This window comes from Phlebotomus papatasi, chromosome 3 (assembly GCF_024763615.1).
Source record: "Phlebotomus papatasi isolate M1 chromosome 3, Ppap_2.1, whole genome shotgun sequence".
NCBI lineage: Eukaryota > Metazoa > Arthropoda > Insecta > Diptera > Psychodidae > Phlebotomus > Phlebotomus papatasi.
The window spans coordinates 35,723,806-35,747,584 of NC_077224.1; the positions used below are offsets into that span (position 1 = coordinate 35,723,806).

Genomic DNA, 23,779 nt, shown 5'->3' on the forward strand with positions numbered 1-23,779 from the left:
ATTTTTTCCTTTTACGGACTTTCCATATTTTTTAACTTATGGTTTGTAAATTGGACGTAACCGTAAATCTAATACAAATTGACCTAATCATAATAATGCAATGAATTCCAACTATAGTGTTGGCAGAAAGACGACTAATAATCACAATAAGACGAAACGGTGTTTGTCAGTCTTTAAACACCTAGGACAGTGAGATAGGTTAAAACAGGAATTGTTAACTGGCAAACATCTAAAATACCTACGATATAAGACAAAGCGGTGACAATTAGAATATCGGCAATTATAAAACAATATGCGGACTTTGTGTCTTTAAACGTCCGGAATACCGGCCAGATAAAGCAAAACGAAGATTTTTAACAATGAAAATGTGCAGAATACTCGTGACATAGGCCAAAACGGGGACTCAAAGTCTATTTATAAACGCCCGAAATACAGAGTAGATAGGGCCAAACGTGGATTGCCCAGCTGAGCGTGTAGACTACCCGCAGTATGAAGTGAAACCGGAACTTAGTGTTTATAGACGCCCGGAATACTAGCGAGATAGGGCAAAAGATGGATTATCAACTATCAAATCTATAGGTTACCCGAGATATAAGACGATACGGGCAATATAAGTTCATGAACGTTCGTAATACCAGTGATACAGAATAAAACGTGGACTATTAATCGATAAATGTACAAAATATTTACAAGATAGAGTAAAATGGGTAAAAAACCCGCTATCTCCAAATGGAAATCTTTAGTTTATAAATACCAGGATAGGCAAAACGTCTAGAAAACTTGCTATATAGAACGAATGAGCAACTGTTAGCTTACTGATACATGGATCTGTATAGTATTTTACACACAATCGTGAAGGTTTTATCCAGAAGAATGCTCTATTTTATACACAATCCTAACCCATTTATGCAGAGCTATTCGTATTTCACACACAATATTTAAGGTTATTTCGACAGTACTACCGTCATTTACAGACTAGCAGTGACTATTTTGTCTTATTTAGCGAGTGTTCTATATATTTCATATCTAACAAGAACTATTTTGCCTACATCGCAAATATTTTGGACTTTTACAGACTAATAGTCCCCATTTTTTCTTATATCACGCGAATTATGGACGTTTATGAAGTAAAAGTTGCAGTTTTGTCCGTAATTGGGGGTTTCGTGCACTAATAGTCTCAGTTTAGTCCTTATTCGCAGGTATTACGGACTAATAGTCCTTGTTTTGCCTACTCTCGCAAGTGTTCTGAAAATTTACGAACTATAAGTCTGCATATCGTCCTATTTTACAAGTATTCTGAACTTTATTTATTAAAAATCCTCGTTTGTCCCTACCTCGCTCGTAGTTCGTGCGTTTATGAACATAAAGTTCTCATTTTTGTCATTTCTGTGTGAAGCATAAGGGGCCCAATTGGTGGCCTGGATGCATCGGTAATCCGAAATGGAGAACTGACCCCTGGCAAAATCTTATCTTATCTTATGAGTAATCTACACGTTTTCCGACTAACAAACTTATTTTTTCCTATCTCGTCGGTGTTTTAGACGCTTACGGACTAACCGGAAGTTTCCGTTTTGCTCTATCTTGTAAGAATTCTGGACATTTACAAACTTACAGTTCCCCTATTGTTCTATCTCTCGAGTATTCTAGACGTATTTTCAGGCTAATAATCTATGTTTTCCCGTCTCTTATTCGGACTAATGGTCCCCGCATTGCTCTTTTCTGATAGTATTCTGAATGTTTATGGTCTTACAGTCTCTGTTTCGCTCAATCCCATTGATTTTTCACACATTTCCAGGCTAAAATTCCATATTTCGCTAATGCTCTGGACGATTACTAATTTCCATTTCGCCTTCTATCGTGTGAGTATTCTAGATATTTTCTGGCGGACTATCCGTTTTTTCTTTCTAACAAGTATTTCAGGCGTTCACGGACTAAATAACAGTCCTCATTTTGTCCCCTATCACAGGAATTCTGGACGTTTACGGTCACAGATTAATAACCCCTTTTCGTTTTATCTCGTCCGTATTCTGGTTTTTTCGAACATTTAGCAATTTAATAACAATATTTATGTCCATATCGCAAATTCTCTTACAAATTTGTCAAAGAAAAATGTTATGAATTAGTGCTAATTAAAAAAAAGAAACAAAGTGAATTTACAAAAAATATAGGAATTAAAATATCTTTAAGTAATATATTTCTAAAATTCAATATTGAGAATGAGTATTTGCCTGTTTTTTTGTTTTTTATTTTTATTTCACACTTAAACTTTGCACTAAGTATATTTTTTAATAGTAAATAAGACCAACATGCATTGGTCTATTTATCGGATTCTTTTAAATTGTTGGAGTGGAAAAGGATCTCAGATAATGAAAGTACTGAAAAAGAGTAGTTTCATGTGAAATATATTGTATTGAAATTCGAAAAAGCATTTTCTTGATCAAAAGGGGTTTTAAAATGATATTGGTAGTTTAATAATTAAATAACCTTTAATATTAGATAAAATCGTAGCCATATCCAATAACCAATATTATATTCCAATATAATTAACGAGATCCTTTCCCCAATGCCAGATACAATACTTTATTACAGTAGACTCTCTCAAATTCGGGCATTTGGGACCGAAATGTCACCCGAATTAGAGAGAAATTCGGGAATCAAATTGTTTGAAATGCAACGATTTTTTGTTTACCTGCAACTCATATTAAGTTTACATGCTCATATTAACTGTAAATTTCATGAAAGCCCCTTAATAATGCAAAATAATATCACAACTGAGATAAAGCATGACAAATTTGAGCATATTTGCTTCATTCGTTAATCATAATCGAACTTTAAAAATGTCAACAAACTTCTTTCAAATTTAACTGCTGCCCGAATTAAAAAGTAGCCCGAGGTTAAAGGAGCCGAATTAGCGAGAGTCTACTGTATTTAATTTAATAAATTACACGATGAACGTAATAAATTCCAGAATAATTATTACGTGTAATTAATGAATCATTTTTGTCGATTGAGCGAATTGTTGAGGATTCTGAACTACTGACTGAGGGAAAACTAGTTGAGACCGAATTTATTTAGTTGAGAAGGTTGAGAACGACTATTGGTGAGATGGTAATCACAGTATCGTCAAGGATGATAAAGGAAATGCGCTGTCATGAAATGCAGGGCATTGAGGGAATTTTTTTTTTTTTCAGTAAACAAGTTATTTTTTTATTTTTTATTTAATCCCTTTATCTACAAATAAATGAAATTCAACGAAGATTATAAAATTCATCTGAAGGAGTAACAACAATTGATCGTTGGCAGAGTCCTCAAGGTCCTACAATTCCACCTTCCGGAAGGATGAAATCCAATGAAATCGGCTTTTGCATACTGTTTGCGCTGGGAGAATTCCGTGAGGATGGCATTGCTCTCAGCCAGCTCGGGCAGGAGCCAGATGCCCAGGAGGCGCGAATTCCCCTGACGCGCTATCTCATAAAACTGGTTCTTGTCATCAATTAAGTATCCCACCACGAGAGCCCAATGAGCCTTGTGTCCTTTCCTTAGGCATGGTGAGTGAGTGACATCGAAATCGTAGGGCACAATGAGGCAGGCATCTGATTTGACTTGAGATGACCCTCGAGCATGTGGTACTTGCCGGAAAATCCCTCCTGACTCTGGAACTTCTGTTTCTTCACAAACTAAGCGATTGACAGCTTATTTATTATTTACAAAATTGATTTTAAAGAAGCAGGGAAGATTCGGCGTAGGGCATCCAAGAAACTGAACAGAAAATTTAAGAAGAAGAAGAATGAAACGAACATATGGTCAGGATTTTGTCCAATTTCTGTCGACAAATTTTCGAAAGGTTCTGTCGAAATTATTTCGAAAGAAAAATTTCGAAAATCTGTCCAATTTCTGTCTAATTGGAAAATATTTGGACAGAAATTTTTCCAATCACTTTGGAAAATTATCTGTCCAGTATCTGTCGACAGTGTGTCGACGAAATTTGGGCAGCTTTCCAATTAGAAAGAAAATGTTGATTGGGTAGCTTTGATAATGTTTTTAATTTTAAATTCAATGTCTACAATATTTTCGTCTTCTTGTATTTTTAAAGTTCTGATTTCTTTTTCAATCTGCTTTAAATTCATTTTATCTCTTATGTTATTAGAATAAATTCTATCACTAGTTATAATATTTATTGAAATTGCATAATGATCTGCTAATAAAATATTTTGATCAACTGTCCAACTAATATTATTTATCAAGTTTTGTGATATAAAAGTTAGATCAATTGCGGAACTTAAATTTCGGTGTAAATTTCTAAATGTATGGGTACCGTCATTTAAACAAATAAAATTCGAATCTGTTATCAATTCAGAAATCAATAAACCTCTTGGGTCATTTTTTGAATTATATTCCCATAACTCATGGTGAGCATTAAAGTCACCTTCTAATATAACATTATCTGTTTCATTAAATTCATTAATTAGGATTTGTAATTTCTCTTTAACAATAGTTATGTTAGTATCTGGGGGAATATATATTGAAATTAAATAATACGTTTTATTTGCTATAGTGATTTTTACTTTTAATACTTCTATAGGATTATAATTAATGTTATTAAGAACTTTTGCGCAGATTCCGTATCTAACTGCGCAACCCACCCCTCCATGCCCAAGTTCTCTGTTGTTTAAAAATAATTGAAATCCTGATAATTTCAGCCTTATATCATCTTTAGTCCATGTTTCACTTAAAAGTATTATATCTATTTTATTATCATTGCTATATTTAATGAGAGCGTCTTTGTTAGCATAAAGGCTTCTAATATTTACCTGACATAACTTAATCATCATTAATCCAAAATATCTTGATTTTCTTCAAGAATTGTCAGCAACCTTCTCATCATGAGTGTATGATTTTTTTGGCTCTCCTCTGCAGTAGCCAGGGTACAGATCTCTCGGAGCACCTGTTTCACTTTGTCATTTTGCAGCTTCATGTTGTCCAATTGGGTCTGCAAATCTGCCGTTTTTTGTGATAATTCCTTCAATTTTGCGTATTCTTCACTCAAGTCAATCCTTAGGAGTCTGGGAAACGCTGTTGTATTCTTTTCTCCTTCTTTTAAAGCTTGAACTGCTTCCTTGTAGGTCATCTTCTCCTTGATCATGATTTTGGTTAGTTCCGCTTGTCTGATTCTTTCTTTGCAGGTTCTGTCATTTGTTTGATGATCCGTGGTTTCGCAAAACTTACAGAATTGCTCACATTCATGTTGTCCTTCAGTTTCCTTTGTGCAAATAGCACATTTTGGCTTTTGTCGGCAAATTTTTTTGTAGTGACCATAACTTAAGCATTTGACACAATAAGTTGGCCTGGGAAAGAAAAATCTTACCCTGAAGTTGATCATAAATAGCTTCACTGTTCTGGGAAGTGTAAAACACCTGAAGTGAATTTTGATTTGTTCCATCGGTGTTGCTTTTTTGTAAACTGGATCCCACTTAGTCATTCTTTCAATCTTTGTGATTTGGTTGTCACTGTCCAAGGCTTCAAGAATTTCCTCTGTTGTGTGTGTTATAGCCACGTTGTCAATTATACCAATTGAATTTAGGTACATTGGTGGGATAGAAACATTCACATTTTGAAGTCTGGCCAAACTCTGACTTTTGAGAATCTTGTTTGCAGAATCAGCGTCCTTTAGTTTTACCTTCACACTGTGATCATCGAGTTTGATGATTTGGTCAATTTTAGGTCTCCCAACGCTGATCAATACGATTTTAGCAATCTCAGTATAACGTAATTCTTCGTGTTTCATTATTATGAAGAATGGTCCTTTGTCGTTCAACTGATATTTGAGTGGAGACTCAGTTTTTGACTTTGGATCGTTTGGCGTCATCTGTTGGCTGGGAGAAGAAACACCAATTATATCCTCTAACTGAGCAGAAGAGATGGTGATATCATCCGCCATTTTGATTTGCTGATTTCTTCCTTGCCGCATGTCGTCGTCAGGAACCAGTATTCCATCTTCATCCATTTCTCTATCACTCATCGTGGATTTTTCTTCACACTGATGAAATCTCTGTTTATCAATCTCTTCACTGCGCTGATATTTTGACTTCTGGTATCTATTTTGCACTGAAATCACTCTTTTATTCTTGATTTTCTTGTTTTTAGGCATTACGCCATCAAACTCTTCGAATTGTCAATTATTTCACAATAGATATTTTGAATCTCGAAATATTCAAATAATCACTTGATTTTAAACACTTTTGTGTAATATTTTCACTGAATTTAAGTTTATTTAACTGTTTAGATTGAATTTTTCTCACCTTTAAATTTTTGACATCCGTTCTCTTCAAGCTTTTGTAGAGGAATCGATGAGACCTTTCCAAAATGCTACTTTTTAAATTCTGACAATTAGAACCGAAGTTATGGCCATTTAAAAAAAAATTAAGCCGTATATCTCGGGTTAGTGGGGTCAGAGTACCTACCCTCTAACAGTATTTTCTTTAATATGCAAAAAAATAGTTAAATAATTTTGTCTAGAGTAAATAATGATCCAATAAACTAAAAAAAAACCATCCGTTCTTCATTATCTATTTTCGTTCGGGCGCCAGGTGAGAAAAGGTAAAACCCGCCTGTAGACGGTCATTTCTGTTTAGGGTATCACAAGACTGAAATATTTTTTTATCGAAAAATAGTGAACAAATAGAAAAAAAAAATTTTGAACGTTTTTTATGGATGAATGTCCTATAATTATCTAAAAAATGATAATTTTTATGAAAAAAACGTTTAGAATTTTTAGAATTAGACGTAAATGAGGCTGAAGGTCAAAATTATTCTCATATTGAAATTATTTTAAATGTAACCATCGAGAAGTCGTCCGGATTACGCCGATCCGGATTAGAGACCGGACACTGTATTTGGTAAGTAAGATTGTGTTATATACTGCATAGTAGGTATTGTAAGTACTTATTAAGTGCTAGTAAGTAGTGTGTTATGTGTTGTTAGCCGGGATCGCCAGGATATTCAATATCCCGCCAACTCTGTTTAAATTCAGAAATGTTTAGCGTGTTCAGCTACAGATGTCTCTAGTTGTTTTTGGGGTCTTTTCAGAAAACCACCCAAAAACTTCGGCAATCTTCGTGAATTTGACAGCGAAAAATCAATTGACACAGTGGCGGTGGCGGCCATTTTCTTGGTAAATTTGGTGTTCTTTGTCGTACGGAAAAAGAGTGCACTTTAGCGTGGCTAAAAAACAGGTAAAATAACTTCAATCCTTGCCGTAGATTGTAGATCAATCACCCCTCCTACCACTGGACATGATACAATCGCTAGAAATGAATTTGATAGTGTGCAAAAAAAATGCCTCGGTAGCCCGTGAAAAATTCACCCCAAAAATTACATAATGATGGCGCTACGGGCAGCGAGAACAAAATATTTTCTCGCCTTGCGAGAGAATCTTTTTCCTTGTTAATTAACAAGTAAAAAAAAAGACTTTTGTTTATGCTCTCTCTGAAGATGTATATGGTTTATCTTGGCTGCTATTATACCTTTTCAAGTTATTTTTGTAGGAAAGCTCTCAAAAGGTGAAGCAAAAATTGCCATAAAATTGGAGTGTCCTCCAGCCCAACGACAACGAATGGTCAGCATCCGCCCTTAAACTCTCTTTACGGCGGGTAAAAGTAATGTAGCACATTTTTCTCACTATTTTTTTTTATTCTACTAAATTTTGCAATTTTTTTTTGTTTTTTGTGAGTCGCCACATATGGAGAACTTTGGCCTGGAGAAGGGAGTTCTCTGATGTGGTTGACTTTGAGTTTGTCTCTGAGTTTCTCTCTCTCTCTCTCGCATGAGTGGGCTGAGTGGATGGTTTAATCTAAAGATTGTGTAAATCATCACTTGCAGATTTGTTAAGAGAGACACAGGCAGAGTGAAATTTTGGGTCGGAGTTGAGGATGTCGCATGAGGCATCGAGCTACAGACGGTCTTCGGGATCGCGATACCGGGAGCGAGATGAAAGCTACCGGAGGCATCGGGAAGACAGCCGTCGGACTGAGAAATACCAGCATCATGAGGAGAGGAGGGGTAGATATTCGTCTAGTAGACGTAGGTCCCCGTCCTACGATGATTACCGGGACAGGTATTACCGAGGACGATCTCGATCGAGGGAGAGATATCGCTATAGCGATTCTCGTTCGAGGTCCAGGTCCAGGGAATATCGTCGGAGGCGGAGGGATAGTGAAGACCGCCGAAGGAGTTATAGTCCTGCTGAACCTCCGTCTCCGCCTAAATTCCCCAGAATGGGCTCGGCAGATGATAAGCGTTCAGACACCAGCGAAGATGACACTATTCAGAACTACCAGCGTCATTCGGTGGATTTTGGCGAGCCATCCAGTGATCAGGGTGGGGAATTCAGCTCGGAATATCTCGAAGATATTGAGGCTAATAAGGAGAAGATCCATCAGGCGATGGAGGAGCGTCTGAGGCAACATCTAGCAGCCCAGGGGAAGGTCTATCCGCCTCCCAAACCCGAGCCTCAGCAAACAACAATGTTTGCCAATGATGGTTCCTTCATGGAGATGTTCAAGCGAATGCAGGAGCAACAGCAGAAAACAGATCAGTCAACATCGAGTGGTAGTGGTCAGCCGGAAGTGAAAAAAGCTCCAGCTCCGCTTTTTGGCAAACGCCGTGGCGGAAAGATTCTCAAGACTGGCATTGTGGAGAAGAAGAAGCCAGTGGAAGAGACTGTTCCGGCTCCTGGGACCACCGATGCCTGGACACTCTATATGATGGAAGTGAAAAAATATAAAAATTTCTCATGTGATATCGACAGCAACTCCCGACCACTCGTCAAGTAGAAACACGACGACACTTGGGCAGTTTCCAGCCAGAGAGAGAGCACAAGCCAATATCAAATTCATAATGTCTCTAGCGATTGTCTCATTTCCTTTTTTTTCTTGAATTTTTCCTCCTAGAATGAGACTTGCCAATAGGGCTCGTCTCCTGATTCTTTTCTTTTTTTTTTTCTATTGATAACATCTTGAAGATTTAGATTAAGAAATTTTCCTCTTGAATAAACAGAGGACACACATACAGCCCCAGGATAGCCTGCTGAGAAAGTTTCTGTAGTTGTTGTGTGTTTACAAAACAAAAAAAATTAAAGCATAATGCCTGAACTGCATATTCCGGAAACATTTGGGACGGCACCCTTCGATCCACGCTTTCCCAATCAAAATCAAACACGCTACTGCTACCAGAGCTACCTGGACTACCATCGATGCCAGAAGGTGCGTGGGCAGAAGTATGAGCCATGCAACTACTTCAAGAAGGTCTATACATCCATGTGCCCCAATGCATGGGTGGAAAAGTGGGATGATCAGAGGTCTCAGGGAACCTTTCCCGGAAGAATTTAGACATCGTATTTCCCCAATTGAAGTTGTGTGGCGAGTCAAAGTAGGCATCAAATGATAAAATTCACGAGAGAGAAATAAAATTATTAAGTAAATAACTTTTGGGGTTTTTCGTCTGCCTCTTGAGCACCCTTGCTCCCTTTTCTGGACAAAATCTTGCGCAAACGGTCAAAATTTTTGAATTGTGTACCATATCCATAACCTAAAAAGTGGCTCGAGTCACAAAAATTTCATGTTGCATCACTTTTGGCGGCGAAAAGGGTATTTTCCTGGGCAGACGAACATTCCAGCATGCTGCGGTGAGAATGGCAAAGAGTGACTCAATGGGTAGAGGGGATGTTCCCTGTCGCAGTTGCACGGAATTCAAGAGTTGGAGCAAACAAATGAGTATGCCAGGAAAGGTAATCCGTAAACTTTTGTTTATCTCTTGTGATTAATTTATAAATCCTTGCAGGACAAATCACAGTTACCCAGAACTGACTGTCCACTAGATAAAAATGAACTAGGACGATCAACATGGGGATTCCTTCACACCATGGCAGCGCACTACCCCGAATCCCCAAGTCAGGAACAAGTGCGCGATATGAAGAGCTTTTTCTCCCTCCTCTCCTCATTTTATCCCTGTGAATACTGCGCTAAAGACCTAAGAGATGAGTAAGGCATTCCCACAATCACACCCGGAAAGCCCCTTTTCACTCCCTGCCATTCATTTCAGGCTCAAAGTTGATCCTCCACAAGCCAAATCGCAACACGATCTCTCCCAATGGCTCTGTCGACTGCACAATAAAGTCAACGTTAAACTGGGAAAAAAGGAGTTTGACTGCACCAAAGTCAATGAGAGATGGCGAGATGGATGGCTCGATGGATCCTGTGATTGATTTTGAGAATGTCCTTTCTCAGGAAGATAGAAAATTCTAATTGGAAAATTTTTGTTTAGAGGAAAAATAAATGTCACCCTGTATTGAGGTTATGTTTATCGAATCAATTGACATAGTGTCCGGGAATTACGTGAAATTGCTGGAGAAAATGTGTGAATTTGTTTAAAAATTATCCTGTGAAATTGGTCAAAAAACACTTAAAACTATGGCACTGTGTCTTAGGAGTCTCCCGACACGCTATGTTCCCATCAATGCAATTATTTGCACCACAAAACCACATTTTGGACAGAAGCAGGATGAACAGTGGAATTCCGTGACTGTGAGTTAAAAACTTTCAATTAAAATCTCTTCCTTGATCCTCTGAATTACCTAGGATTCTTGTAAATTCTTGGAAATGGAGGAAAATTGAAGATTTTAGTCTTTTTCTTCGAGATAACCTCACATTTCCTCTTTCCAGAAGTCTCAAAGTCGGAGAGAAATCTTCCCGGATAGCTCCAAAGATGAGATTTTGAGGATAATCGATAGGAAATACAGAGAGGAGATCTCTTTAAAGTATTGCACACCCAATGCCATTGACAAATTCGCTCAGGAAACTCCTGGTGGGCAGGCATCCCAATCATCTGGCGATTCACATCCCAACAATGAGGATCTTGGAAAAGCTTTTGATGTTCTCCGTAGAACTCTACCCAGGCTTTTCATCCAGCCAATGGATTACTCAATCTATAGTCCAAATTTAATTTTTGAGAATAATATCACGGGAAAGAGGACAGTGTAAGTTTTCTGGAGAATTTTTAACCAGGATTTTCTCATTTCGGGCATTTCTTTTTTCATTTCCAGAGGACTCTATCACTATGTTAAACAAGTGGCTCTCTTGAGGACTGTCGGACACCTCAAGTTCGCTTATGTAAAATTCGAAGTTATTAAAATTACTCAACATCCGGAAGATTACACAGTCCGGGTGAGGTGGCGAATTCGTGGGATATCTGCCCTTAAAGTTATGTTCACGTTCTGGAAGTATAAACTGTGGAAACTCAAGGAGACCTTCGACAATTTAGATTCGTGAGTACTCTAGAATTTTAAGACCTGTTCGTCTAACTGAAAAGCTTTTATTTACAGGTGGTATGATGGATTCTCCACGTTTTATATTGGAAATGATGGGCTTATCATTAAGCACGTCGTGGATAAGGTAAAAATCCCTTATGATCAATAATTTTGAGTAGTTTTTCATTTATTTTCTGATCATTTTAGATGATGCCCGATGAGAGTCGGGAGGTGAATAAGGTGCAAGTGTTCCCCATGGTGGAAGGAAGGCCAGCAACGCCAGCATAAATGGAATAGAAATTGGACATAAATTTAGTTGAAAAATAAATCCCAAAATAGATTTTGCTATTTTTCGCCACCAACCGAATCAATTTGAATCGTCTCGCTGCTAGCTTCAAATCAATTGCAGTTCCAATGTTTGTCACGAGAGTCGCAGTAAGCGATTTGTCAAAAAAAAAGTTGGAAATTTCGCCGTCAGTGAGCGAAGGAAAAACCTTGGGAAAATCGCAAATTCCCCTCAATTTCTTCCCTATTTCTCGTATTTTTTCCACTTCCTCTTTTACCAATTTCTCAGTGTACTATCAGTGACTATTAGTGCTGTGTTTTGTTTAGTGGACTGAGCCAAAGGAGTCCAAATTTGGGGGAAAAAGAAGTGAATTAGACTCACCTTGTGTGTATGTGTGGCGTGGAAAATGAACTTGACCCGCAGAGGAGCGCGCCCCAAAGTTTTTGATTCTCAGTCTCTCGTGTGGTATTTGCACCCATAATTCACGGGGTGACAGTGTATTGAGGTGGGTGCTGGAGAGACAAATGTTGAGAGTGCACCGGAAGAGGAATTTGCGTGTCTACTGTGTTAGCTGTCCACAGCCATTTCGTCTCATTTTGCTCTGACGCGCTGAAGGAATCACTGAGTGGAATAGTTTTTCTTTTTTTTTTAATTTCTCATTCATTCTTTTTTTGTTCTAATTTTTTCCCTTATCCTACTTTCCTTTTCATTTTCACATCTGATTTTTGTCCCTTTAAAAAAAGTGTTTGTGTTTTGTGCCTCTCCCGGAGAGAGAGAGAGCTAGTGAGTCTGTGCAAGTGTCTGTGAAGTGGGAAGTACCCAGGAGGCAGAAGGATGCGCTGGCTGCAAAAGGGAAATACCACAATTCTGTGGCTTTTCCTGTCCGCCCTCGTTCAGATCACCGTAGAGGCTCTCGAGACAAGCGGAGATCACATTCCAGAGGATTTGGATGGTCAAAAGCGTGCCCATACACCCACCCCACCCACAAAATTCACTCCGCCGGATGTGGCAGCGGGTGGTGTGCCCATGGCTGGTGGACAGATGCCCTCTGGATCACCCCCGCCACACTTTGGGCCCGCACCACCCAATCCAGCTGGTGGAGAATCTCGCAGCTCATACGCTATGCTGAGCCAGGCAATGTCAAAGGCTGTTAGCCATGAGTTCAGCAGTAAGTATACACGCCAATTTCTCTTTCCTCCTCTCGGTATGTGCCAGTCTTGGGACATCTGTGGGTAGACAATTAACTGCACTACGTAAAGAATTAAAGCGGAAAATGGATTTTTTTTTTAAACATTGGATCTTTAATTCTTTTATTTTTTAAGTCAACAATGTTCATTTTTCAAGTTAACAATGAACATGAACATTTTCGAAGTTAGATTACATTGTGATAAGCATCAATTTATTTTAAAAATCGGAAGAAAATCTCTAATTTCAAAGGTGCCCCATTTCTTCCTAATTTAAAAAAAAAAACTATTTTTGTTGTAGGTGTTTATGGCTCCGGCATACCTTTTAGATCAGGAATATATCATGAAATCAAAATTTACGTCCCTTTCTTTCTCATACGTTTTACATTATGTCTATCTCATTCTTTACACTCTATATTCTATTGAACTAAATTGAATTTGTTGTGATGTTTAAAATAAGAGTGCGAAAGAATGAGATAGACCTTCAAAACGTGTGAGAAAGAAAGAGGTAATGAGTTTTGCCCAAGAAGCAAAATAGCTGCCTTATAGAACCAAATATTAAACAAGTCTTTTAGTACACTTTTAAAAGACTTAAAGTGAGAATTTTCTGTTGAAATTCCTATAGAAGCTCTTAAGATCCTTAATAGTGCGCCACTTTACTTATAGTAATCTCACTGATGGAACCAGGAGCGTTATAAGCAAATAAAAGGTCTTTTAGTTCTATAATGCCTTACTTGGGGAATTCTACATGACTATATTTATTGAGAAAAAATTGCTTCTTGGGTTGATTTCATGATATTTTCCTGGGGTATGAATTCTGAGATGCGTGAGTTTTTCATGTGAGAAACTCACGGTTTTTAGATCGTTTCCTGTACGCGTTTGATGAAACTTTTACAAAAAATGTCACGTGCAACACTTACAGCATCTAATAATTTACATGAAAGTTTTTACGAAAGCTGGACAAAATGTTTTCTAAAGGTGATCTCAGAGCCGTGAATTTCTCACATGAAAAACTCACCATCTCAGAATTCATACCCTGATCTAAAAGAGGTGCCGAAGCTATTACAAACAAGGATGTACAAATGTATAGGATATTTTTTATATTTATTCCGATTAAGATAAGAAAGTTAATTTAATTAAAAAAAATGGTTGGTTGCCTGGTCTATTTTATAAACTTTAAAAAAATTTATTTTCGTACAAAAGCTCGATTTTGTCACTTACAAATTTAAAATGATTTAAATCTGATTTACAATGATTCATCTCAAAGTCTATAATAATAGAAGCATTACGATTGCATTTTTATTAAAAAATGCATTATCCGAATACAGAACATTTAAAATACCCTAGAAAACATTAACCAAAAAACGTTAAGGATTTAAAAACTCAAAGAAGATTCTGAAATTTCTATCCAAGTGTAGTATAAATATTAACGATTCATTTTTAAATTGAATTAGTGATTTGTAACTTTGGCGCCAGAGGCGCTAGTTGATTTATTCTTGTCAGAGTGCCCCGAGTGTGAACACGTTTTTGTAAAAAGTTGAGAAATAAAATTATACTAAAACTCAGGTGTGGGGTGTCAAAATGACTCCAACTGTGGAAGATATTAAGAAGGAGTTGACCAGGATGGGGGTGTACTTCCCGGATGACGCAGACGAAGCGAAAATCCGTGAAATATTTGCTCATGCCATCGGACTCCCAGTTGAGGTTAGGAGCTGTGAGAGAAGTTTCCGGGGTTTTCCCGAGGCAGACGGCGCGAGGGGGCACTCATGGAACTCCACAGACGGTGGAGAGAACGCATACGGCGGAAAGGATGCAGACGGCGTCAATGTACTTGCGGAAAATGTGAATCTTGGCCTTTCAACGATGAAAATTGCTGAAACACGTGGAGCTATTCCAAAAGATTCCAATGCAGACGGCGCAGCTTTTGGGGAAACAAGCGACCCAGCACGTAATGAGACAAATGCGGATATTCAGTGTCCACCTCTTTTGGCCACAATTGATATTCGAAGACTTTTGGAGCTGTCGGGCTCACGTGCACGAGCAACTGATGACTTGCCACCGATGAATTCCATGTCCTTGAGATTTTCTGACGTCGAGGGTGCTCTTGAATCCTTCAGTGGTGATGATGATTATCCGGTGCGCAAATGGATAGAATCGTTTGAAGACGTTTGCGCTGCTTTTGGAATCAGAGGGCCGGCTGAGATGGTGTTCGCAAGACGTATGCTGAAAGGGACAGCTAGAATGGTACTGAGGGCACACAATTCAACCACTTGGGGACAATTGAAAGATGCGCTTTTGTCAGAATTTGGTAGAAAGCTGTCAATTCGAGAGGTTCTCCAGAAGATGGACAAACGTATGCGCCTCAAAGATGAATCTCTTCATCGTTATGTTGTGGCAATGGAAGAGATTGCTGCTATGGCTGAAGGAATCACCGAAGAGGACATTATCAGTGCTGTTCTCAAAGGCTTGAGAGATGGAACATCAAATGCTGCTGTGCTTGCTGGAGCCAAAACGATGAAAGAATTGAAGGATTTAATACCAAGATATGAACGACAACCACTGAAGCCCATGAGCGACGGACGGGAAGTTAAGAATTCATCATCCAGTCGACCGATAAGCCAGAGGAAGTGCTTCAACTGTTTCCAAATGGGGCATTTGTCTGCAAATTGCCCTAAACCAAAGAGAACACCAGGAAGTTGCTTCGCTTGTGGACAACTAGGACATTCGGTGAAGGATTGCACTAATGGAGCTACCGTAGCTGCTGCTGTAGAATCAGATGAGTCAGAGATTCCAATTACTGTACAGGTGAGTGTTGCTATTCATTGTAAGGAAGGTGTCGCGGTTAAAACAATTGTTGCCCTTCTGGATACAGGAAGCCCAGTGAGTTTGGTAAGAGCATCAGTAATTCCAAAAGATCTTTTGAATACCCAACATGAAATAAATTCACGATTCAGAGGTTTTGGCGGAACACCAATCACTTTCCTTGATGAATTGAACTGTACTTTAATACTGTTAGGAAAAGAAATTGAAATAAAGATTTTGGTGGTTCCAGATTCTTGTATGCCTATGAATTTGTTGTTGGGAAGAGATGCTCTCAAGAAATTAGGTATACATTTACATTTTACCAATAAAGTAAAAGAACATCAAGAAATGGGCTTGGAAGAGAATCGCGAGGCTTTCCTTTACACAATCACAGAGTCTGGCTCAAACGCGGTAGATGTACAGGGATTGAGAGTGGATCGTAACTATGATGAGGCAAAAAGTCCAGTCAATGTTGAGCGCGAAATAAAAAGTCAACCGGATATAGATATGAGTGAACTTCCGGTTATTTGTTGCGGGTTCGAGGATTGTGTTGAAAATGATCAAGATGTTGAGTCTGATTTTGAAGATTTGGATAAAGTTGCTTTCAATGGTCGTTCCATCCAATTGATGATTGGAAATATCGAAATATTGGAGGAAAGTGGTTTCTGCCCTTTGGAGAATGCCATTTTGGCAGTTAGCAATGATGAGCTTGATATCTGTACTTCGTTGTCAGAAGAACAGTCAACTGAATTGCGTTATTTAATTGAGAAGGAATATTTTGAGAAGTTCTCTTCGAATGGTGCACATGGCTCTAAATGTGAGATGGAGATTCGTTTGACTAATGATACGCCTTTCTATAGTCCACCAAGGCGGCTTTCTTATGCAGAAAGGGGACAAGTACGTGAGATTGTCAATGATCTTTGTAGTAAGGGTGTGATTCGTCCTAGTAATTCTCCATACGCTTCACCAATTGTATTGGTGCAAAAGAAAAATGGTAGCACAAGAATGTGCATCGATTATCGCGCTTTAAATCACTTGACGGTCCGCGATAATTATCCTTTGCCACTGATTGACGATTGCTTAGAACAGTTGCGAAATAAGAAGATATTTTCTTTGCTGGATCTTAAGAGTGGATTTCATCAGGTTAAAGTATCAGAGCAGTCGATCAAGTATACAGCGTTTGTCACGCCTGATGGGCAATACGAGTATACAATGATGCCTTTCGGTCTCAAAAATGCACCTTCTGTATTTCAAAGGTTCATTTCACAAATATTGAGAGAATTTATTGAAGAAGGCTCAATCATTGTCTATATGGACGATATAATGGTTGCGAGTGAAAGTTTCGAAGAGCACAAGGTTTTGCTTAAACGCGTTTTGAATTGCTTGGCAAAGAACGGACTTGATATCCAAGTGTCTAAGTGTAAGTTCGGATACTCCTCATTGGAATACTTGGGCTATGTCGTGTCAGAGAAGGGAGTAAAGCCAAGTGATATACATCTTCGTGCGATTAAGAATTATCCAATTCCCACCTCAGTAAGAGCAGTTCGGGCATTTTTGGGGCTGTGTGCCTACCTGCGTAGATTTGTAGAGGGATTTTCAAAAATTGCGAGACCTCTTTTTGATCTGCTTAAGAAAGACGCCACGTTTGATTTCAGTCAAGCATGCCAAGATGCTTTCATTAAGTTGAAAAGTCGATTGATTAGCTCCCCAGTCTTGGCATATTATGATCCTAAGCGGGAAACAGAACTCCATACGGACGCCAGTTCTATGGGATTTGGAGCAATGCTCTTACAGAGGCAGGATGACAAGAAGCTTCATCCAGTTGCATACTACTCGAAATGTACGACTGAATCCGAGGCTAAATATTCAAGTTTCATGCTAGAAACTCTTGCGGTTATTTATGCTCTCAGAAGATTTCGTGTGTACTTGGAAGGGATTAACTTTTTCATAGTAACGGATTGTATTGCTTTTGAACAAACAACCAAGAAAGCGCCCATGAATAGGCAGGTTGCTCGTTGGGTTATAGAATTGCAGGGATATTCATATACGATTGTTCACCGACGTGGTGAACTCATGCAGCATGTTGATGCATTGAGTCGTTGCTATTATGCAGGAGAAGTTGATTTGGACTTCCAATTGCGAGCTACACAAAGCAGAGACCCATTGATTTTGGAGATCAAAAAAAAGTTAGAGACTAAGGAAGATAAGCTTTACGTTTTGCGGGATGGATTGGTGTACAGGCGCGATCGTAGAAACCATGCATATTTTTATGTCCCTTGCGAAATGGAACAAGCTTTAATTCAAAAGATTCACGAGAAGGTTGGGCACCTCGGTATGAATAAGACCTATGATAAACTAAAGACACTTTATTGGTTCCCAAGTATGAACAAGAAGGTGGAAACATTTATACAAAACTGCGTAAAGTGTATGCTTTATTCTGCTCCGCCTAAAGATAATCGTCAAGATTTGCATAGTATTCCGAAGAAAACTGTACCATTCCATACGCTTCACGTTGATCATGTGGGTCCTTTGCCTTCACTACAATCAAAGAGGAAACATGTACTAGTAGTCGTTGATGCATTCACAAAGTACACTCGCTTGTACCCGGTTGCTTCCACGAGCACTAAGGAGGTCTGTTGTGCGCTGGCAAAGTATTTTGATTATTACAGTAGACCGGTGAGGATTGTTTCAGACAGAGGTAGTTGCTTTACCTCGCATGAGTTCAAGAGTTTTTTGGATGAGAAAAACGTAGAGCATGTAAAAGTCGCAGTTGCATCTCCTCAGGCCAATGGTCAAGTGGAAAGGGTTAATCGTGTCTTGTTGCCAATATTAGCGAAATTAAGCGAACCTGCACAGCACGCTGACTGGGTGAAGCAGATCTCACGTGCTGAATTTGCGCTGAATAACACTATTCATCGATCAATTGGTTGTACTCCCAGTCAATTGTTGTTCGGGGTAGATCAGAAGGGGCCTGACGTGGATGAACTCGCAGAATACTTAGAAGATAAGGCGGATCCGGTTGAACGAAATCTCAAAGACCTAAGAGACAGGGCTTCTCAGAATATTGAAAAAGTTCAAGCGTACAATGAAAAGCAATTTTCTCGTTTTCACCACAGTCCACGAACCTATGAAGTAGGCGATTTCATTCTCATTAAGAATGTTGACACGACGCCCGGCATTAATAAGAAATTAATGCCAAAATACAAGGGGCCTTATGTTGTTGAACGTGTGTTGCCTCATGATCGGTACGTTATCCGTGATATTGATGAATGCCAGGTAACTCAAATCCCCTATGAAGGTATTGTTGAAGCGAAAAACATGCGATTGTGGCGTGTCAATGATTGTGAGCCAGATTCTGACACAGAGCAACATTCATCTCCTGAATTAGGGATAGATTTGCTTTTTGAAGAAAAATAAGTTTACACTCTGGGGTAGGTTAAATTTAATTTGTTTTTGTTTTTTTTTTAATTTTTAATTTAAATAAGATTTAAATTATGGGTCAGAATTGGCCGAGCTGTAGTATAAATATTAACGATTCATTTTTAAATTGAATTAGTGATTTGTAACTTTGGCGCCAGAGGCGCTAGTTGATTTATTCTTGTCAGAGTGCCCCGAGTGTGAACACGTTTTTGTAAAAAGTTGAGAAATAAAATTATACTAAACAAGATCTATTTTTTGTATATCTTATGGCGAAAATTTACATTATTTGATATATTTATTATTATTTTTTTCTAAAAGTTCTCTCGTAAAGCCATAACCTTTCTGAAACATGAAATCCACAATTTACCTAATTTAAAATTTCATATACATTCGGGATTTAATGTGAAAGAATAAAAGATAAAAGCAAAATATTTTTTTTTTACAAATTATATTTCTAAAGCTTTTATTATTTAAAAATATATATTGGGAAATATTTAAGTTTAACTTTTTCAGCAATTTAGAAATACTTATGTCAGAGTGACTATAAAAAAGCCTCAAATCAAATTTAAAACCATATGGTTTAACTACTCTAATTTCTTAACTTGATTCTTAAAAGAAATGTCTTAAAAGTACTTAGGATTATAGATCACGACAAATTGATATATGAGACTTTAAAAAATTACTATAATTCTTTTTGTTTAAAAATCCAAAACCTTCAGGGACTATCGTAGTCATTGCAGGCATGACATTTCCTATGTTTTCCATATGTTTCTAGCGTGCCGAAAAAACTTTTGGGTTTATTAGCTGTTTTCTGTGAGTGTAGAATAAATTAGCAAAAAATATAAATGCAGAATAAAAGCCAACTTAATATTGAATAGGCAACCGAAAACCCCAAATTGGTAACCTACGTAGTTTTGGAGATATCTCCTGAAATGTGTACGAAAACAGGGAAAAATTTACATTAAAATCTGTCGCATTTTTCAGAAATGTCACCCCCCTGATCGTAGTATAACTGGGCAGAATAGTAGTTTATGCAATAGACAGACTTACGACTTAAGTCAAGACGGCTTAACGTAATTATAATCAAACAATGATCAGATTACATTTCCATCAGTTGCCTACTAACTAAGCAGTTTTTCGGCATAAGCCGAAAGACGGATTAGTCAGTCAGAAACTTGTTTAGCCTTGTTATGTAACCCTAAATTTTGCAAAAAAAAAATTGCTTATTAAATTAGTAGGGAAACTAATAAGCCAAACGCCTAAGCCAAGAATATGAAGACTTTATATTTATAGGCTTGCCAACAGGGCTTAACCACCATAATTTATTACGTAAGATTAAAAAAAATATAAATTTTGACTTAGGGGCCAAAAGGACTTAGGCTAATCCTCTAGAATATTTATCTCGTAAAATTTGACAGTTAGACAAAAACGAAATCAATGCCAAGGATCTCTAATCGATAATCATAAGCTTTGAAATAAATTTCACTCCAAAATTTTATAGGCTAAAATTTACGAGGATCAGCATTAATCTATTTTGACCTTTATGCCCTAGACAGACTTACGGCTTAAACCGAAAGACGATTTAGTGGGAAACTGATAGAAATGTAGCAAAGCCGTCTCTTGGCTTAAGCCGTAGGTCTGTCCACCACATTAGGCTTTTAGAATTAATCAGTTTTCGGATTTATTTATTTAGTATTTATTTATTTATATACACATTCCACTTTTACAATGTACAGTCGATTGTTATATTTTAACAATTATAGTAATTGCAATAAATTAAAGCCTTAATATAGTTCTTGAAGGTTTGAAATTTTTTAGGAGAATCTGGAGCAAAATGTGAAAAAAGTTAATATTATTTATATTTTTTACGAGCTGCAATTTTAGAAATTTGCTATCAGAATATTCTTATTGGAAATAACCCTCTTTAGAACTTTTCTTTTATCTAGAAAGAAAATGTGATTTTCAAGCTATTTTCTGTAGGTTTGATTTTGTGGATACTCCCAAAAATTTTAGAGTGAATATTGATAGCAATGGAGTAATTTTGTGATATTTAAATTGATTTTAAATTACGATTTTTTGAAGAAAAAAAATATCCAGCAGATATTTTTGGTTGGAAAATTTATTCTTTCACAACTTTATCGCTGACTAGAGTTTATATATTTCATAACCTGTTCGAAATAGGAAATATTTACCATTCTATGTAGAATCGAAGAAACACTTCTTCGGCAGGAAACATTTATTGGCAGTTGCATCAAAATATTGAAATTTATTTTATGTATTTAATAAAATGCAATTAATGTGATAGTCTTTCATTAATCTATTTTTTCTAAATGGTATAGAAATAGTACAGAATCTGGTGACAATAGCTTATGACACAAGTTCTTAAAATGCCAATTGGTGTTCCTTCAACCTTACTCGTATATGGGAATCTAAAATTTTTCCTAATAACACAGTGCTAAACTGTGAATATAAATTGATTGAAATTAATAAATTGTAAGGTAGGGTAACTATACCTACCAAATTTCGCTTAGCTTACAATTTCGGCCAATTCTTTTGTTCCTCAAATGTTCATGAATTTTAATTTTTGCATACTCCAAAAATTATACAGTGCAACAAAAAAAAACAAAAGCTATGTCTATATTTTTTCATATTAAAATGTCTTAAGAATGATTTTACAGAAAACAAAGATAATGAAGTATCTACAAGGTTCCAAGTTCCATTCTTTTAAAAGAAGTAATAAAAAAAATTTGAATTGTAAAATAATTAAATTTCAAACTTAAGACTTTGGTGCCTCTATGCAACTATATGCCGAAATTCTTTAAATCTTTTAAAAGTTAAGACGTTTACGGTGGTTCGTGAAGGCTACTTATGGTAAAAATTTGAAGCCTTGGACTCTATTGGAAGGTCTCTAATTTTTTCAATTTTTGCCAAGGATCCTCTTTTGTACAAGGAATTATTCTGTGTTGCTCAACGGAGTTTGTTAAGATAAAGACATTTGTATTCAGGCTTTAAAATAAAATCTTTTAAATTTCCTATAAGAAAATATATCATTTCGAAACTCATTTGTGCGCTTCTTCCAATTGGAAATGTTTCCCTTTATTTTTTCTAATAAGCAATCAATTAGAAAAAATATCAAACGTACAATTTGAAAAATAATACATTTCTCTTTATTTACTGTTATTATAGTCTTCTAGTGCATTGGAATTTTTTCTATTTTTCTATTGGAAAAATTTTGTTTAAGATGAAAATTTTCTCAATTGTTCTATTGTTTTGCGCATTGTAAGAATTAATCGTGTTTTGTAATCTTCAAAACGTGTCACAATCAGAATCAAGTATCGACTTGTAATCAATACCCATCACTGCTCATGGGGCAACTGGGGGATCTTTCGGTAATAATTTTAGTAAATAGCAAATTTCGTGGGCGATAATTTAGGGCAATAATTCAGGGGAATTAATAACGGAGAGAAGAAAAAGAAAAGAGATTTGCGAAATATCGAAATTTAATGAATGATGGAGGTGTTGAGATACTTTCACTTGCAAGAAAACAATAAAAAAGAACGATTCTATATACTGTGGATTTCTACGAAAGATATGAAAAAATTATAAATAGATTTTCCCATGATTTGATCTGTCGTCAACGACATTTTGCATACAATTGAACACATCCGCCCCGCCCCCATTCGTCTTTTCGCACCTGCCTTCTTCGTCTATATAGCCTCTGAATTAATTTCCTTTTAGTTACAATTTTTCTTTCTCAATTTTTTTTTTAATCGAAATACAAACAAATACAAATAAAACAAGAATCGCGGTCTATATAGGAGAGTGCGAGTCATTTGAAAGCCAAGTACTAAGGACGTTTGTCGAACTTGAAAATTTCAATATGCAACGACACTCATTATATCACATTCAATTGCCCCAGCAGCGGAGATATAACCGTGTGTAAACAATCGGTATTGCTTTAGTTTTTTTTTTATATGAGATTGGTGTTGGCAAAGGAGAAGGTAAAAGACGCGATAAAACTGGATTTATTCTGCTGCTTCGACAATTTATGAGTTTTAACTGAGTCTTACCGGTGACTCTTCCTATCTCCACTTATCAGTTAATCTCTTTGGGAAATATTTACCTGAGTCTCTAGTGCACTAATGCCATAGTAAAATATTTTGCGATTAGCTTAACCGTGGGTATTATTGTTGTGATAACGATATAGAGTAGTTAATAGCGATTTTTATTTCGCATTTTTATGTTCTTTTGGAGAATTGTTATAAAAAATACTATAAATTGCTTCCAAATTATACGATAATGACTAAATGACACACTTTAAAATATTTCCTATATGCTGCAGTAGTTTATTTGAATAACTTTCAATAAAAATCCAATAAAATTTATTATATTAATGAATTGGCCAAGATCACTGCCAAAACATATAACTTCATTCAAAATTTTATGTTGCATGTCCCTAAATAGCAAGCTCAATCACTTTTGACCTTTACAAGTGCCACACAGTATTATACCTCTATAGAGCTATTTACCTTTTACTTTTTCGTGGCTTCTGGAATAAGATTTTCTGTGCTAAAAAAGGTAGCAAATATTTTCTTATACGCAATTTTTTTTATTCACACCAAAAAAAAAACGTTTTATTGGAAAACTACCAAAAGAAGCAGTCTTTCTTCTTCTCCATGGAATATAAATATAGAAGACTGGAAACATGAATAATTCATAAGATATCAAAAGTATTTTAGACTAAGATAAAGAACTAGAATATTGTTATGCCAGAGATCATTGCAC

At 36.8% G+C, this 23,779-nt stretch overlaps 5 protein-coding genes across 9 annotated transcripts in view; 4 read left to right on the forward strand and 1 right to left on the reverse strand.

Moving 5' to 3' along the window:
* Positions 1-4,472: 4,472 nt before the first annotated feature.
* Positions 4,473-6,322, reverse strand: LOC129805464 (uncharacterized). Its single transcript, XM_055853389.1, has 2 exons — positions 4,812-6,322; positions 4,473-4,728 (listed from the first exon to the last, which is right to left on the reverse strand). The coding sequence occupies exon 1, from the start codon at positions 6,146-6,148 to the stop codon at positions 4,832-4,834; it is 1,317 nt and encodes a 438-aa protein (XP_055709364.1). The 5' UTR covers positions 6,149-6,322; the 3' UTR covers positions 4,473-4,728; positions 4,812-4,831.
* A 791-nt stretch (positions 6,323-7,113) lies between these two features.
* Positions 7,114-9,481, forward strand: LOC129805465 (peptidyl-prolyl cis-trans isomerase G). Its single transcript, XM_055853390.1, has 3 exons — positions 7,114-7,232; positions 7,545-7,655; positions 7,879-9,481. Exon 3 carries the CDS (start codon positions 7,929-7,931, stop codon positions 8,829-8,831), a length of 903 nt encoding a protein of 300 aa, XP_055709365.1. The 5' UTR covers positions 7,114-7,232; positions 7,545-7,655; positions 7,879-7,928; the 3' UTR covers positions 8,832-9,481.
* A 207-nt stretch (positions 9,482-9,688) lies between these two features.
* LOC129805259 (FAD-linked sulfhydryl oxidase ALR) lies at positions 9,689-10,261 on the forward strand. Its single transcript, XM_055853041.1, has 3 exons — positions 9,689-9,784; positions 9,838-10,037; positions 10,099-10,261. The coding sequence occupies exons 1-3, from the start codon at positions 9,689-9,691 to the stop codon at positions 10,259-10,261; spliced, it is 459 nt and encodes a 152-aa protein (XP_055709016.1).
* On the forward strand, positions 10,257-11,665 carry LOC129805466 (uncharacterized protein C6orf136 homolog). The gene is made up of 5 exons (XM_055853391.1): positions 10,257-10,580; positions 10,719-11,032; positions 11,099-11,320; positions 11,378-11,447; positions 11,510-11,665. The coding sequence occupies exons 1-5, from the start codon at positions 10,467-10,469 to the stop codon at positions 11,588-11,590; spliced, it is 801 nt and encodes a 266-aa protein (XP_055709366.1). The 5' UTR covers positions 10,257-10,466; the 3' UTR covers positions 11,591-11,665.
* A 58-nt stretch (positions 11,666-11,723) lies between these two features.
* Positions 11,724-23,779, forward strand: part of LOC129805463 (stromal interaction molecule homolog) — a 53,925-nt gene continuing 41,869 nt past the window's right edge. For 3 of the 5 annotated variants that reach the window (XM_055853384.1, XM_055853385.1, XM_055853387.1), the window contains exon 1: positions 11,732-12,756. In XM_055853384.1, coding sequence (XP_055709359.1) covers positions 12,423-12,756 — 334 coding nt within the window. In that variant the 5' untranslated portion in view covers positions 11,732-12,422. Of the gene's footprint in view, positions 12,757-23,779 lie in introns of all 5 variants that reach the window. The other 2 variants (XM_055853388.1, XM_055853386.1) reach the window with 2 other exon arrangements.

What these genes read in the sequence shown, in the direction of transcription:
- LOC129805466 (XM_055853391.1), top strand. Translation starts at nt 10,467, where the DNA reads ATGGCACTGTGTCTTAGGAGTCTCCCGACACGCTATGTTCCCATCAAT. An exon ending in ATCACGGGAAAGAGGACAGT is followed by an intron (nt 11,033 to 11,098) that starts GTAAGTTTTCTG and finishes TTTCATTTCCAG; the next exon opens with AGGACTCTATCACTATGTTA. An exon ending in ACCTTCGACAATTTAGATTC is followed by an intron (nt 11,321 to 11,377) that starts GTGAGTACTCTA and finishes TTTTATTTACAG; the next exon opens with GTGGTATGATGGATTCTCCA.
- LOC129805465 (XM_055853390.1), top strand. Translation starts at nt 7,929, where the DNA reads ATGTCGCATGAGGCATCGAGCTACAGACGGTCTTCGGGATCGCGATAC.
- LOC129805464 (XM_055853389.1), bottom strand. Translation starts at nt 6,148, where the DNA reads ATGCCTAAAAACAAGAAAATCAAGAATAAAAGAGTGATTTCAGTGCAA.
- LOC129805259 (XM_055853041.1), top strand. Translation starts at nt 9,689, where the DNA reads ATGGCAAAGAGTGACTCAATGGGTAGAGGGGATGTTCCCTGTCGCAGT. An exon ending in AAATGAGTATGCCAGGAAAG is followed by an intron (nt 9,785 to 9,837) that starts GTAATCCGTAAA and finishes AAATCCTTGCAG; the next exon opens with GACAAATCACAGTTACCCAG. An exon ending in GCTAAAGACCTAAGAGATGA is followed by an intron (nt 10,038 to 10,098) that starts GTAAGGCATTCC and finishes CATTCATTTCAG; the next exon opens with GCTCAAAGTTGATCCTCCAC.